The 16,531-nt window shown below is 53.5% G+C and overlaps 1 protein-coding gene across 1 annotated transcript in view; it reads left to right on the top strand.

The window, feature by feature from the left end:
- The first annotated feature begins 2,183 nt into the window (after window positions 1-2,183).
- EPHB1 (EPH receptor B1) overlaps window positions 2,184-16,531 on the top strand; it is a 75,058-nt gene continuing 60,710 nt past the window's right edge. Inside the window, exon 1 of the mRNA XM_050902193.1 lies at window positions 2,184-2,297. Within this exon, the coding sequence (XP_050758150.1) occupies window positions 2,240-2,297 (58 nt within the window). The 5' untranslated portion in view covers window positions 2,184-2,239. The remainder of the gene's footprint in view (window positions 2,298-16,531) is intronic.

Below are 16,531 nucleotides of genomic sequence, written 5' to 3'. Positions count from 1 at the left end.
ATAGGGTGCTGGGGGAGAGTCCTCCCACTGATGGCCGGCTCAGAGGGGGAAAACGGAGCAAAATGTGCCAAAAAACCAGCCGGCTTTAATGTCCTTGGTGCTTCCTCCAAGGGGCCGCTGGCGGGCATGGTCTCTGTGACCGCTCTGGGGCAGCTGGTGACCACAATCCCATCAGGTGAGCAAGAAAGAGTGGCCCTGTGGCACGATGCTGCCACCTTCCCGCACCCGCCCTCCGGATGGCAACACGGGGAAGAGGCTTTTTCTGAGCCGCTTCCTCCAGGAGAAGCGAAGCATTGGTGTTCAGAGACTACTCGGAGCAAGGCTGACAGAATAGAAAGCTTTTTGAACAAACACAGCTGGCTTTTACCCAGCGCAGCCAACTCTTTGGCCAGCTGAAAAGAAATCAGAAGAATATTGATGTATTATTTTTTTCCCCATGCAAAAATTGTCAGGCTTTTTTTGGTCAAACGTTAGTTTCTGAATGCAAGTTTTTCAGTTGATAACAATTATTTTGGGAAAAAAAAAAAACAACTGAGGCAGTTCTCTGGATAACTCACAGGCTCAGCTCTTCGCCTCTTGTATTTTCAAACGATTAACATTTTTTTGCTTTGCACATCATGAATATTCTATACTTGAGCTGTTACTGAGTTGTGCTAGATCAGATAAATAACATGGTGTTGCTTTTGTGGCAGACTGGATAAAGATGCAAATAATACTGACATTTACTTCACAGTTTTCTTTCTGTGATCCTCTGAGTGAGTAAACTGGATTGCTGAGATATTGATGGGAAGGAAATGAAGAAGCGTTGTCAAGATGAAAGCAAATTTCCTTAAAACTTAGCCAGAAGGTTCTTGGCAATTTTTTCTGTTATTTGCTCAGCTGAATAGGAGCTGCTTGAAATATATTTTGCACGACCGCAAAAGAAAACTCTCGTTCCCGTGGCACCGCTGAATATTTTTTTGCGCACTCTTTCACTGAAAAGCTGATGATTTTCCAGTGCTCGGTACCTCTGCGGGGTCGCTGGTCCCGCCGCGGCAGCAGACACGCTCCCTGGCTGCAGGCGGACGACCGTGACCGGAATGAGCCCTTGCTGCCTTCCTTGCCCTCACTTTTTTTTCCCCACTCCTGCACGTGCTGGGATGCACGAACCTGGCAGGAGGGAGGGATGGGGTCAGCTTCGCGCTGGGTGAAGCGGCTGCCTGGTTGGGGGAGAGGTGCTAAGGGGGATGCTGAGCCCCGGGAAGGGCAACCAGAGCTGGCTTGGCGCGGTGCATGGGATGAGGGGGACGGGGTGAGTCTCCTTCTGGAGGGCTCCTTTCAGCGGCTGCGGGTGTAAATCGCTCCCAGCTGCGCAGGGGTGACGTCCCACGCTGCCAAAGGCTCGTGGGTGCGAGGACATCGCCCTGGGTGCGGGTGGCCTCGGGGGCAGGAGCCTTGGGCTGGCGGTGACAGGGGTGCTGGCAGAGGGATGCTGAGGGCTGGGGTGCCTCCTGAGCAAGGGAGGGCAGCCCGCTGCTCCTCTGCTCCCAGGTGCCCATCTCGCCCTGCAAATGGTGAGGGTGCCGGGAGAAGGCAAGAGGCTGAGGAGACCCCCGCATTGACTTGTGTGGCCGCTGCGTTCTCAGCCTGAGGTGGGAGCAGCCATGTTTTGGGGGGCCAGGGGGCCCGCCTCGGTATGGGGCTGCCTGTTTGCTCCAGCTTCCTTGTGGGGGGCGAAAGAGGGGAACTGGGTTGCGGCGGCCTGAGCCAGCCGGCTCCCGGTTCGCCCCCTCCCCGGGGCCCTGCGGTGCGGGCTCAGGGTCAGCCCCGTCGGGGGTCCCGCTGAGGGGGGGGGAAAGGTGGGGGGGGGGGGGGGGGGGGGGGGGGGGGGGGGGGGGCGGCGGGCGGTGGCGGGCCGCCAGGGGGCGCCGTCCCCCTTCGGACGGCAGCGCGCGGCGGGCGGGGGCGGGGCGGGGGCGGGGCGCGTCGCGGGGATTGGCGGGCCGGCGGCGGGGGAGGGGCCGGGCGGCGGCGGGGGCCGGCGGCGGCGTGGCCGCGCGCCCCACTCGCGGCGGCGATGTGACCCGGGCGGCGCGGGGAGGCGGCGCGGTCCCGTCCCGTCCCGCGGCCCCGGCCCCGGCGCGGCCCGCCCTGCCCCGGCCCGGCCCGGCCCGCGGACGCACCCCCATGCCCGCTCACGGCCGCCCGCCGGTAGCGGCTGACGCCTGCGGAGCAGCGACGCGCGGGGCCCGGGGAGGCGATGGCTGCGGATCTGGTGGTGCTGCTCTGCCTGGCCGCCGCCGCGGCCGCTGTGGAAGGTGAGGCGGGACCGGAACGGCGGGAGGAGGGTGGGACGCTGAGCCGCGGGTCCCTGCGCCCGCCGCGGCACGCGTGGGCTGGGAGCGCCACCCGCGGCGTCTGCAACCGGGGACCAGCCGGGGAACCGGCTCCCCCGCCGTGCAGCGTACCGGGGGCTGCAAACCGGCGCGGGGCTGGCTCCCGGCACGGTGCCCGTCCGCTTCAGGGAGCGCGGAGCTACCCTTGACACCGGCCGGTTGTGCCAGCCGTCCTCCCGCAGCCCGGGGGAACCGGCCCGCAGGCGGTGCTGGCAGCCCGGGGCTCGCCCACGGGCCGTGGGTGGCCTCGGGAAGGGGCAGGGGGTTTTCCAGCTCTCGGGAAAGCCGTCCGGATCTGCGCGGGACGGGCGGCTCCCCGGCAGAGCACTGCCCGCGGTTGCGGTGGGGGACACCTCCAGGGTCCTCTCTGGATCCCCTCCCCGGGGTCGCGGTGGGGGACGCGTCCAGGAGCCGTGGCTGCGCAGAGGACTGCCTCTGGCTATCTTCCTCCTTCCGTGCCTCCCAACACCCGTGGGAGCTCAGGAGAGCTTTGTGGAAGACGAGGATGGGTGCACCGGGAGGTGTGGGCAGGGGGTTTCCTTCCCTTGGGTGGGACTGGGCCAGGAGATGCTTGGCCCGTTGGTGGGGCCACGGGGCAGATGCGTGGCCATCCCTTCAGCAAGGTTCGTGCCCTTGGGCTAAAGTCTTTTCCCTGTCACCCACCCGGTCGTGGGACTCGCTGTGCACCGGGACGGTGCCCGCAGCTGAGACCCAGCCTCTGGGCGGTGGGCCTGGCAGGACCACCAGGTCACCACAGGCTCGCTGGGGTTGGTGGTGCATCGCTGCTCTGTGGCCGGCATGGCTTTTGGAAGTATTGCTTTTATTTTTTTTTCCTTTATTTTGCTGCTGCCTCCTTTTTTTTCCCCCGGTACAACGGGGGCGAAAGGGTTTGTGGCAGGGGTTGCCCAGCACTTGAGCAGTGGCTGCGAGCAGGGGATGTGGTGCAGCCCCTCGCTTGTTAGGAGACAACCAAGTTGTGGTTGCGGAGAGATGATGCACGGGGTCTCGCGGACGAACCAAGCTGCTAGCTGGCGTGGGGCTTGGCCCCTCCTTGGGGGAATTTAGCTAATGTGAGCATGGTTGTGGCTGAACTGGAAGCTGACAGAGCTGGCTGGAGATCAGCGGCTCAGCTCCAGGCAGCACGGAGCCGATTCAGGAGCCGAAACGCTGCTGCGATGGTCTCTGATGGGGTGGGAGCAGTGTTGGCCATGGTAGCCCTCCGCTCACAAGCGTGTCTGCCAGATCGTGGTGGGCAGGCCCACTTGCTGTGGCGTCTGCTTCCCACCGGCTTTTGGCTGGACCAGGCATTTGCTTTTCTCATTTCTCGGGCTTCCTCCCTCATTGCATCTCTGTAGAAATAACTTGAGGTGGAAATGCTGATGCCTTGCCTAAGCGTGATGCAAACAGGCGCGTGTTTGCTCGGTTGCGAAGCCACACGTGAAGATGCAAGACCTGTTAGCAGTACTTCGCTAGCCGGCGTTTGCAGCGTCAGCTGCTTGAGGGACTGCTGAAATTGCGGCTGGCTGGGAGACCTCGGCTCGGTCCCTGTCCGAGCGCGCTCCTGGGTGTCACGCAGGGTCTTCCCCAGCTTGCCCCGAGCCACCCCTGGGAGCACGTGCTCGGCTGGCAGAGCCAGCATCTCTGCCCGGGACCGAACCTGTTGAAGAGCGGTGTTATTTCTACTCTGCCGAGGAAATTACTTGGATAGTAAAGTAGTATCCTGGGAGAGATCTCAGATTTAAGGGAAAATTTTGGACGGGGAATTTCTGAGGCAGAGCAATTGAATCTGATTTGGAGTTGAGGCGACAGTCTCCTGGCATGGTCGTATAAAGAAAACACCTTTTTATGGAGCTTATTTAAATCTTATGGATCCTCCTGGTGCAGAGGTTGAATTTGCTAGATCGAAACGTGGGTTTCTCTAACCGAGCTGAAGCATCTCCTAGAGCCTGACCTACCCTGGGGTCTGGCTTTCCCCCTGGAGCAGCCGTGAGACCGGTTTTGCCGGCAGCCCTCTCCCGCAGCAAGGCAAAGCCACGGCTGGAGCCCGGCTCTACCACGGGCTGCAGAAGCTGCTGAGAGAGGGATGGCTCCCTGCATCCCAAATCAGCCATCGAGACAAAAAGTCTTTTTTCCGGGATGGCGGGGGGGAGATGTTTGGGTGTCTGGACCTGGTTGGAGGGGGAGGAAGATGCAGCCGGGGTCAGGGTCGGGGCTGCCTGCAAACATCTCTCTTTATCCTCCATAAAACCTTGCTAACTCATTGCCTGCGGCACGCGAACCTGAAGATAGCAAAGTCGCTTATCTGAGTTTTCTTATGGTTACTTGATTTTTACCAAATCCTGTGGCTTAGCTGACCGTTTTCTGCTGGACACCTGGACGTTTATAGTAATTTTTTATTTTTTTTTGTGGCTTGTGAAGAGGAAGAGGGACGTGAGAAGATGACAGGAACAAATACTCCGTCTCTCCCACACCCTGCAATCACTCAGGAGCCGCTCGCGTGCTCTCTCTCGTGTTAGCTGAACCAAATATAATCACATTTAGCATATAGAGAGGGTGGTAATGGGCCGACGTTATACGTTTTAACTCAGGAGCTGTCGGAGTTTGAGGTGTCGGTAGGTCAGATGGGGCTGATGTCCATTTTGGTGCAGCTCCTCCACATATGCTGTTTAATCTGCCTGCCTGCTTACCTATCCATCATCTCCCTGCCTCACGCCTGCTCTTTTAAAAACCAGTTTTTTCTCTCCGTCTCCTGTATTGCTGCTTGCAGCATCACGATAAGCATAGCACGGAGAGGGAGGTGGAAAGCCCTGCTCGGGGCTGGCGGATCCAGTTTGGTTTTGCTTCCCGTGCTTATCCGCTCGCTTGCCTGCCTGGCCTTTGGAACCGCAGCCCGGGAGAGGACTGGGGATGGGGCTTTGGTTCGAGAGCGACGTCCCTGGCTCCTGCTCCTTGCGTGCCGCCCGCCCCGGGTGCCCTCTCTCCTCCCGTTTTGGCTCGGGATGCACACATCTGTTGCAGGCATCCTTCGGGCTTCCTCCGCTTCCGCCAGGCGCCGGAGCGGTGCCTGCGCCGAGCAGGCTGAGAGCTGGCGGCCACCGCGCCGCCCTTCCTATCACTGCCACTACGTGGGCTTCCACCTTTGGCCCAGCTGCTTCAACCGGAGCAGAGCGGTTTTCAAGGAGAAGCTAGAAATAAGTCTTTCAAGAGAGAATTTGCAAGTGCTAGTATCCTGCACGGGAATTTGCAAGTGCTAGTATCCGGCCATGCCTTTACTTTTACTTTTTTTTGCACAAACTATCTGGGGGAAAAAAAAAAAAACCAAACCCTAAGGGGATGAACGTTATTCTTGGCACGACGAGTGAGCCCAGATCTTGTCAGCCTGAAGGGAAAGCGTTTTGTCAAGTCATGGAAAAGGGGCCTGAGACTGCAGATGCCTGTGTTGCTTTTTTTTTTTTTGACTAATTGCTGGTATCACTGACTCATTATGCCTTGCCTCAGTCTTCCTTCTCCCTTCTCGTTTCCCTCGTGCTTCGGGCTCAGAGATGGAGGTGAAGGCAATGTCCCGGTGTCTCCGAAGGTCCGGCTGGCCTGAAGCTGCAGGTGACCTCGGTGGCTCACACCATGCAGTGTGACAAAGTGCTGGAAAACCTGAAAAGAGGCATTTTTGTCCCTGGGATGCGTAAACGCGGCTCAACTCGTGGCAGAGATGGCCGTGGTATGGCTGTCCCTGAATTGGCGGCGGTCCTGCTCGAACACGTCTCGTGGGCAACTTCACCTGCATCTCAGTTTCATGTTGGTCTCCTTCCTTAAGGTGAAGGTCTTGATTTATTTTTCGCTTTAATTAAAGCTTTGAATTTCACTTTCCCCGGACATAGTGCAGCCGAAAGTTGAATAACTTACAGTGCTCTGGCGGCTCGGCTCAGGAAGCCTGTTAGAGATGAAAACGAGCGCCGGCAATGATGGAGAGATCAGAAAAGCAGCGCTGCAAATGGAAAGCCTGCCTGTTGGGCTGTCGTTATTAGTATTTATTTGACGCTGAAGATGGTCTTGGAGCAGTTAATGCAAATCAGGGTCCTGAAGGAGCTCTGTGAAAGGCAGGCGTGGAGAAGGTGGGGTCTGGGATAAATATATTTATTTTTCTGCTCTTTCTGCTCACCGTCTCTGCATGGAAATTGGGTTGCTGCCCTGTGCTCCCATGTGTTTAGTGGCCCTGTCTGCTGTGGCATGAGCTACCAGGGGGGTTTGGAAGGTGGCCTCTCGCCCATCCCGGGTGCAGCTCCTGACACAACAGGACAGAGCAAAAACCTTCCACCGGCCTTAAAAATCAGAAGAAAATATCAATGTTTGATGATGAAGTAGCCTGAATGCGGTCGTCTGGCTCTGGATCCAGGCCACGGTGCTGAATAATAGATGTTTCTAGCAGAGATGGGTTTTGCAAGCTAAAGAAATACTCAGATTTGGTGAAAAGGGGAAAACAGTGCCTTGGGCAATGGGTAACTCGATGCTACTCAGGTCAGCAAAGTCTTGGAGATGCTGGTCCCTGGTGCAGCGGGAGTGCCGTGGGATGAGGCTGATGGAGGAGATGCTTGGAGCAAGGCTGAGGCTCGCGGAGTGCTGCTCTTGTAATGCCTGTGGTGTGCGCTGCACCGCTTCGTCTGAGATACAGCTAGCTTGAGGAAGCTTTTTTTTTTTTTATCTCTTCCAGCTGTGGGTACGAGCTCATCGTACCCTGGCATGGAAATGGCTTCATGCAGGAGCCTCAAACTTGTATGATATTGCCCGAAGGGTGCTGCAGCACTCTGTTCCCTCTAAACAGACACGGTTGATATAAGCAGTTGTTTAACAGCACAGCAAGGCTGAGTAAATAGTTGGGGTTGGGGGAGGGAATGTTTTCCCCAAATATTCATTAGAATTTGAAAGCGCATTTCAATTTGACCTTGTTCTCTTTCTGCAAACATTCGAGCTATCAAGCGTTGCACGCATGAATACTTGCGCAAGGCAAATGTTAAGCTTGGATATTTGCTGGGTAGGAATTTGGAAAGGCATAGCCTCGGTTGTAACGTTAGGAAGCCGGAGTGCGTGTCGCTTAGGGAGGTCGCTGGAGCCAGTGTGATGGAAGTGGTGCAGATAACCCACGTGGTGGGAATTCGGGTCCACTGGTGAGCGAGAGCACCTTGCAAAATGGTGCTGGGTGATGGGAATGGCAAATGAATGTGAATCTGGAAGACATTCAGATGCATTGTGGTCCACCTGTGAATGGAGGGTGCTTCTGCCGGCTGACCCCCCGGCATCCCTCCTCGCTTTCCCCTCTCGGCCGAGGTTGCTGCGGGAGCAGAAACACGCAGAAAGGGATGGAGCGATGTCGGAGCGATGTCAGAGCAGCATCAGGAGAGAGCTGGGACCTCGGGTGGCCCCGGGACACTGAGCTGGTTATTGCACAGCCCCTTTTAGGGGCTAAAAATACAGTCTTTCCAAAAGCGAGAGGCTTGAGAGGCTGCTTGGGAGTGTGCAGGGGAGGAAGCGGACACGGGGCTGATGCAGATACCACCCAGTAGCAGGTAGAGGCAACACAGCCCTTTCCTTGGCGACAACGATAGCAAACTGTAGCTCAAATGAGCTCTACAGCTTTCCAGATAAGTGGCAGATGTGGATGGGCTCCCTCCTGCACTGTAAATGTGGTTGCTCCCAGCCACAGCTGATTTTTTGGGGTTTGGGTTTTTTTTTTGGTCACCATCCATTTTCCACAGTCACATCATGAGAAATGGTGAGAAAAACGGGACGTGTGTTTGTAGGAGCTAAAGGGTCTGTGCTTTATTTATTTATTTCTCATAACTTTTGAATTATTAAAGCGCGTTCAGCGGAGATTAACTTTCCCTGCTCAATATTTATTATTGTTTCATTTCCCTGGAAGTTGGAGCTACGAGAGCTTTGATAAATGGACTGAAAGGTTCTGTAGTTTCTCTATAGCTAATCTAAATATCCCCGTATCCTTTGCTGAAAAGCTAATTTGTAATTTCCTATGGTAATGCCGCTTAGTGAATTATAATGATACACTGGGGTCTGCTTTTCTTCCCAGTTCTCTGTTGGGGGAATAACGCTGCCATCGGAAAATGGTGTGAAACCTGGAAACTGGCCATTAGTCCCCTAAATTTTTGGTCTAATAACAAAAATCCAGAAACCGCGTGGACCATATGGTCTGTTTTCTCACGTCTGGGCTGGAAAGCATCTGTCTCGCCCGAGTTTGGTTTCTGCAGGAGGTATGGGAGCGGTGGCTGGAGCCGTGTCGGAGCCGGTGCCGATGTCACGACCCGTCTGCCCGTGTGGGTTTGCATCTGCGACCGGAGCCCAACGATGTGCAAAATGCCTGCTTCTGGAAACCTCTCCCACCACCCCAATTATAAACAAGTGTTATCAGTCTTTTGAATAATTGAAGAGGCTTTCTGTTGAATATTTAATTACAATAATATTTGGTTAGCGGGGGTTGTTGGTCTCCTTTTGTGCAATTGAGAATTGCTGCAAGAAAACAACCTGTTAAAAGAAAATGTTGTTGTCTATGATCATTGATATTTCTTGTTTTTTTTTTTTTTTAAGCTAATCAGTTACTCAGTTGAAATTGGTAAATTAGCTCAGCTCCATTAAGACTCTTTGGCATTTAAGCTTGATGTTTCTAAATAATTATAGTTTTGCCTGCTAAGCCCACAACCCAGGGTGACCTGATTACTATTAAAGCATACGTGCTTTGGTCTGGCTTTAATAAGTTCCTGCTGGGAGCCCCGCAGTGAAAAATCACAGAGGCAACAGTTCAAAGGGGGAAGGGGCTTTGCGCTGAGCCCTGGCCGAGGAAGACTACTTTCCTTCAGCCTCACCTCTTCCAACCTAAACCTGGCAGGTGGGATGCTCCCGGTTTGGGCAGGATGCTCCCAGGGGGAGGAGAGCAGCCCCAGAGCAGGCGATCCCTGCAGCCCCCAGAGCATCCCCGCGGTCGGCATCTCTGTGCCGTCCACTTCTGGGGCAGCTGGAAGGCAAGCAGTTGCCTGGAAGAGGAGAGGGTTAGGAGTGGTTTTAGTTCGTGAGCGTTAATTTGCTTGTTTTCTCTTCTGAGTTGTTCCCCGTAATAAGCGGGTGGAGTCCTTTCAAGGTAGTGACAAAAATGTTTAATATCTGGGGAGGCATCCAGTCAGTGTTACTGGTGTTCGAAGCTGATTAAGCTTTAATTTGTTATGCAGTGAGTAAAAGTGGTGGCTGGGAACAGGTAAGAGGCTGTGGAAATCCTCGCTTTTAGTTTTCTCCCATCCCAGATGGCAGGTTTCATCATGACTTTAAAGGATTGTTTCATGATATTTTCTCCCGAAAAGTCCTTCTCGCATCCTGCCCGCCTCTCCGATGTGCCGGTACCCTGTGTGCCGCATCCCAGCAGCAACCGGGCACCAAGTTTTGGATTATTCAAACCCAACCAGCACCTTCCATGGATTGTTTTGAACACAGCTGGGTTTTGGTGTCTTTGCCTGGCTATATATTTATTTTTTTGAGGGAAAGGGCAGCTCAGCCCACTGCCCTGGTGTTTGGCAGCACTGGATGCTCTTTGCTCCTGGCTCTGCCGTCTCCTGGGGAGCCTCTCCAGTACTGCAAAGCCCAAGACCTGTTGCGTGTCCACGTCTTTGCCTCCTTTTTCCTATTTTCTTTCCGTTTGCAGGGCAGAGCACGGGGACACCTTTTTTTGCCCAGCCCTGCGTGCCAGTCCCGGGGCAGGGCAGGTCACCTTCCTGTCACCTTCTGGGCTCGACTCCAGATGGGGGGGTGCTTCTCCTTGAGCCCCAAAACCTGGGAAAAAAGGGCTGTGATGTCTGCTTTTGAGCACAAGATCAATCCTCCCATGCCCGCTCCCTGCTGTGGGATGCTGCGGCTGAGCCGGCAAGCAACACCCAAAACGCACCCGGGTGGCAAAGCGGGAGGGACCCAGGGCTGGTGTTGGTCCCCTTTCTCCTGGTGCTAAAACATACGCTTCAGATGGAGGGATGGAGCAGGGAACGGCAACGACTGAAGTTTTATGGAGTTTTTTTAATTTCTTTTTTTGCAATCGGAGGCTGGGGACGGGCCTTTGATTACTAGAGGCCTCCACTTGCTTCAGCCGCTTCCTTAGCCGTGGGGTTGGAGCCGACTCATTATCATCCTCGCTAGGGTCCTGTTGATATGAGGATAATTGCTTTTTGCTCAAAAGACATTAAATCACCGCGGAAGAGGCGAAGGGGTGTGAATTACATCTTCCCCGGGAAAACCAGGAACTGAGCAGAATAGTTGAAAAGGAAACGCCGTCCTCGGGAGACGGGAGGAGAACGGGGCCGGCTGCGGGGGTCTGCTCCGGTCCTGCTGGGCAGCCCCCTGCCCTCCGGCTGCGGGGAGCTGGGAGGGGGACAGCCTAATGTACTGGGGACAGGCTGGGTTGGCCTGAAGAAATAACTGGGGGCTGGCCTTGGTAGGTGGCTGGGTACTTTAATTTTAGTTTTTTTTTCACCCAACACCTGTAGCTGCGTATTTCTAAATGCTCAAGGAACGAGATGGACACGTAGGGATAGAGCAGGAGCGGGATGCTCTCAGAGTGCTCCGTGAGGCATCAGCTCTGCTTTCCATTTGAAACAAATGTGTCTGAAAAGAACAAAATTTGGCTTTTCAAAATTGCTGGTGCATTGTCAGAAGTACTTCTTAACAATGTTTTCGACTAGTTCAGGACCTTTGCCTCACGCAGTGCACCCGCAGTGCCTGCGAGGTTGCTCCATAGGTGCGGTTTGCCTGCAGTGCATAGCAGCACGGAGATGCCCTCACCGCGTGGCCGCTCCATCCCTGCGCTTCTGCTGTAGTTATTTTTAAAGCAGCGATGCCAGGTCTCTGCATCCTTTATTGAGTGCTGGAAATTATGGGCACGATCTGGCTGCAAGCGAGCCTGAGATGCGCAGAGCTGCTCCCCGGCCCGTGGGGTTTGGCTGAAGCTGTTCAGAAGCTTCACACAAGTGGGTGAACCCCCTGGAGATGCGTGGCCTTTGCTGGCCATGCTTGGCCCCTTGAGATGAAATTGCTGGTGGGGGTCTAAGTTGTTTGAGCCCATCAGGCTCTCGACAGAGGCACCGTAGGGTCACATATAATGGTGTTATTGGGAACAGATAGGAAGCTGTAAAGCAGTAATTTCTGGTTTACTACAATATAGGAGGATCAGGTCTATGCCACGTTTCCTGGGGAGGGACGTGCGGCTCCTTGAGCCATGTGCATTGCACCAGGTGACCTTACTCTTGCTCAGTGAAATGGAGAAAAGCATCAGCTGTGCAGGAATTAAAGGCACCGGTGCTTTTTTCTTTGGACCCATCTTGGGTAGAGCCCTCCCAAGCTCTGGCCATCGGCTGGCGATGCCCCCCCCGCCCCACGGATGCCGAAGCTGACCTTGCGGAGGAGAGGAGGTGGATGCAGGCTGGTGGGAGCTCTAAGGTCGCGAGCTAATTGTGTTTGGCGTCTTTCTAAAAATCGGCTTTTATTATCCCTGCTTCTACTGTGCGTGGGTTATTACTGAAATGGCTGGCACCACTGCGCACACGCGGGAGTCTGCTGCGCTGAAAGGCTTGCTCGAAAGCCTGCCGAAAGCTATAAAAAGACGCTGATTAACTTCAATGGGCTTTGGCCGAGGCTGGAGAAAATGGGCTGCTTTGAGAAGGATGCTGCTTAGAGCACCCTCCGGCTCTGCCTTTGTGTGCCAGTGCTGGGCTTTGCTTGCCGGAGCTGACTGGGGACGGGGAAACCCCTACTTTCGCACGGTCTGGTCCTTAACTTGTGAGAAAATGGTCCAGCTGCCTCTGACCAGTGGGACCCCCTCGGCAGCATCCCCGGGGCTCCCTGCCAAGGGGGCTTGGGGAGCGATGGGTGGGCACCTGCCTCACCCTGTGTCCCGATAACCCCTGTGTTTTCTCACCCCATGCCGAGCACAGACCCCGCCGGGCTGGCATGCGACTCGGTCGCTCCCAAATGCGATCTCTTGAGTCACTAGCCCAGCAGATTTTTAGAGGAGGTTTGCGGCAAGGCACATTTTTATTTATTTCTTTAAAGCTTGGCGATGTTCAGGGGAAACTGGGATGTCTTTGAAACATTTAAAGTATTCCTAATAGGTTACCTTGAAAGCTTTCTTCAGTCTTGAATGAATCAAAGTGCAAATGTTTATAATGCAACACCCACACAGGCTGGGAGAGGAATTTTATTAAGGCAGGAGAGTCAGAAAACAATAATAATAAAACATGTTTTATGAAGTTGGCGAGAAACTTATAAACTAGGTGAAGTTTTACAGCATATGAATTTGATACAAGTTGTAAATTTGAATTCCCAGGCTGGTCCTCAGGTCTTGCTCTTTATTACCTGAAATAACATTCTCCACTTTTAATAGCTGGCTGCGGCAGAGCGAACGCGGTTTTATCTTTCTAAATGATCTGCCGTGCGCGTCTTATAATCAAACTTTCACCTATCCTGAAGACTTCAGCCCTTTTCTTGAGCAACGGAGCGGCTGTTGCTAATTAGCAAATTACTGCTATTTGCTTTGCTGTGGACGGGGGGGACCTTGGAAATCCTTACATACATCCCCTGGTCTGGATTATTTAGATTTTTCGCCAGCAGAAACCACCTTACTGTCTGATGAGAGAATGTGTTTTGTTAATACATCAGCAAAAAGGGGCTGAAAGATGCTCTCGATAAATCAACATATTGCACTAGTAACCCGCTGCGCTTCCCCGCTTGTGGCACTGCTAGGAGGGATGTGGGCGCTTCCTGGGGCATCGCTGCGAGGTGACCGATAGCCTTTCGAGGTGTCTGGGGCTCTGTTGCCATTTTTCCAGCAAGGAGGTTTCCTTGCGATGCAATCCAGGGACCGGCAAGATATCTCTGCCCGAGCCGTCTTTGTCTCCGTCCCAGGGGTGGCCTCCCAAGGGTGGCATTTAATGACCCCCTGACCACCCCCTGTGCCTCCGGCTCCTCCGTGCTGCTTGGCTGTCGGCAGCTGTACGTGAGGGAAGTGTATAAAAATTGTCGGATCCCTGTCCTGTCTATGCACATGCCAGCAGATTATTCCTCTTCAAAAAATATGTGATTACTTGAGTAAAGCGTTCTAGCTAATCGCCAGATTATTCCCTTTAAAATGGGAAAGTAATTAGGGATTTTTTTTTTAAATAGGCTTCCCACCTTTGGGTCTGCTGGGATTAGTGTACGTTGGTGCGTAAATATTTAGTTTCCAAGGACTTTTTTTTTTTTCTTCTTCTTTCTTACCCCCCCTTCCTTGAAGAAACAGCAACAATAAGAGATTGAAATGAGGCAGCAGCTATGCTTGGACACTTTCCCCAGCATCCAAAATATAATTGAAATGAAAGATGACCCACAAAGGAAAATGAAATTGAACTTCTGCTCACGCAGTGCACGAAGCCGGCTTTCAAAATGAGGGTTTTCTCTGCTTATGTTTGAAATTGAAGAGAAGAGGTTTTGGCTCTGGGATGCTCTGGGTGATGGAGAATGAGTACAGCCCTGAGTCAGTAAGAGCTAGGATTGAGCACGGGGTGGTGGGCTGAGAGCAGGGCTTTGAACAGCTGGCTTGAGTGTTGCTTTTGTTAATCCCCTTTAATATTTTCTGCTGAACTAATATTTTGCAGAGAAACAAAATTCCTATTCCGTGAAAAATCTTGGCCTTTCCAACGTGCCTTCCTTCAGTGTTGGGGTGAAAAATGCACCTTTCTGCAGAAACCTCTGGAAGAAGCCTCCTTGCTGTCCCCTGTTCACCGGGGGCGATGCTCATGCATGGGAGGAAGGAACCTCCCCGAGGAGGGGGAGCTGCAGGCGGGTTTGTGCCCAAGACACTTTCCCCAAAACCAAATAAAAGGGAGAGGCAGCTGGGGGACCACTTCCGAGGCCGAAGTGTGCTCGTCTTCTCCTGGGCTGCATCGAGGAGACCTTTCACTTGGAGTAAGGCAGGGTGGGCTTGGCTGAAACTTCTGCCTTTAGCTGCCTGCTAGCTTGGGGGGATTTTTGAGCTCATTTCCATCCATGGAAGTCTGCCTTTAACATCCAAACAATTTAGACTTTTTGCACCAAGGCGCTTTGATGTTTGGATTCAAAACCATGTCTTGTTTTGAAACTTGTTGCAGTGTTTGCTATGTGTTTGTAAAGCTGGGAAGGCGAGCGAAAAGCAGCTGAAATCAGAAGCAAAATATGTAGTTAGATGCAAAAATGGTTTTAACAGAGTGATCTGGTGGAGTTGCAGATTAAAGGAACGGTTGAAACCAATAATTCACGCAACTCTCCTAGAGGTCTGCATCCCTCGAGACCCCCAGAGCTGTTCCTACAGCTGACAAATACCCTCGCCAAGCCAGGGGAGGTCAGAACTTGCATTCCTCATCCATCTAACGAATAAATTCCAAGCGCTAGTGAGGCATCAGAAAGCCACCAGAAGAAAACCTGGCTCAGAAGAAAACCTGCACAGCCCCAAGGCTTGGAGGTCAGGAGCCGTCATTGGTGTGCCCTGTGGCTTTGGTTCCCCATCCTGGCACCTGGAGATACTTATAAGGTACTTTTGGGCCATCGGTGCTTAAAATGCTCATGACCCATCATTTCTCTTTCTGGCAGGGGTTATTTATTGCGGGCATTAACCCAGGGCTGCCTTTTGGGTGCCTGGTCTTTCTTTCAAAGATTGCATTTGTGCTGTTCAGCTGTAATTGGCAACTTTTGGACTTTTTGTTTGCTTGCCTGCATGCTGGAAAGTCTTCAGAGGTTGTTTAGGAGGCAAGGGGAGCCTGTAGGTCTAGATTTTTTTTTTTTTTGGTAGTTATTATTATTATATATTATTATAATTAAAACATATTTTTAGCAGCTGAAATTTGAGCCCGTCTGGGTATTTATACAGCAAGATGTTTTGGATGAGGAATAGGCCAAGATAGTCACGTGGCTGGGGCCAACGTGAAACAAAAGAATCCATTTATTATCCAGGCAGGAAATTTGTTCTTCGGGATGTTGTAGCTGCAGACATAATGATTTCATTTCCTCCGGTTCACCCAGATTAATGGCTTGTGCTCTTTTGTTTGTGTGCCTGTGTTATTTCTGCAACGTGGCTTCCCCCCCTGCTCTGTGCCGGCGTGTGCGAACACGTGTGCAAGCACCCTGGGCAAGGAGGGGGGACGTGGGGTCTCCAGGCTGGGCTGCAGCAGGCTGGTTGGGTTTTTGGGGTGGGGTGGGATGCTGGGAGAGCCAAGCGAAGCCTGTGGGACCACCTGGGGTGTCCTTCCTGGCAGTGATGGATGTCCTGGCGCTCCTGCATCTCCAGGGGTCTCCTCCTCCTGCATCTCCGGGGGTCTCCTCCTCCTGCCGTGGTCACTGGGGCAGCGAGGGGTGTTTTCCTATGAAGTTGTGATGGGATGGGGGAGATGAAAAGATTGAGACAAGCATGAGTGTTGACCTTACGGAAGGCATGAGAGCAGCATGTCTTCTCCATGGTCACACTCAAGGGTGTACGTAGGTGTGGTGTACTTGGTAGGAAACCCGAACCTTTGCCCCCTCCCAAATATTGCGTTGGGAAACAGCTCCTTTTCCTAGGGAGCCGTGCTGATATGCAGGGATGCAGGCGTCAGCCACGTGGCGATGGGTGATGGCAGGTCCCAGCCCCTCGCGGGGCCGCTGGCCATCTGGAAGCTGGTGGCACTTACACTCCCTCCTCGATAAAAAAACAACAGACCCGTCTTTGTGGACACTACAAGATTAGCGGCAGCCTTAATTGCTCCCTTTCTCGCTTTCTGAGTGTTTGGCTTTCAAAAGCGATGTGACAGGCAAACGATGCCTTTGCGTTGCTATCGCCTGAATGGTCCTCGCGGGGTTTTGGCACAGAGCTTTTAATTTACTGTGTGCAGCGTGACTGCTGTCTTCTGTTCTGGATTAATCTGGAGTAACCTAGTGGAGTTGGAAGCACCCGTCTGTGATGAGGAGTTGAATGTGGCGCTGCCTAGGATCCACACCGGAGAAGGTTTGGTGACCATCTGGCTGCCCCTGTGCCCGGCTCTTCCTCCTTCCCTCCTTTAGGTGTTTCTGCTTTCAATTTGGGGAAGAGAGAGAGTTTCTGCCACTTCTTCTGGAGGAGGTTTCCCTGCAGGGACATA

The sequence above is a fragment of the Gymnogyps californianus genome, chromosome 10 (assembly GCF_018139145.2).
Source record: "Gymnogyps californianus isolate 813 chromosome 10, ASM1813914v2, whole genome shotgun sequence".
NCBI classification, from domain to species: Eukaryota; Metazoa; Chordata; class Aves; order Accipitriformes; family Cathartidae; genus Gymnogyps; species Gymnogyps californianus.
The sequence above is the reverse complement of the archived record's forward strand: the minus strand, read 5'-3'. Positions and strand labels throughout refer to the sequence as shown.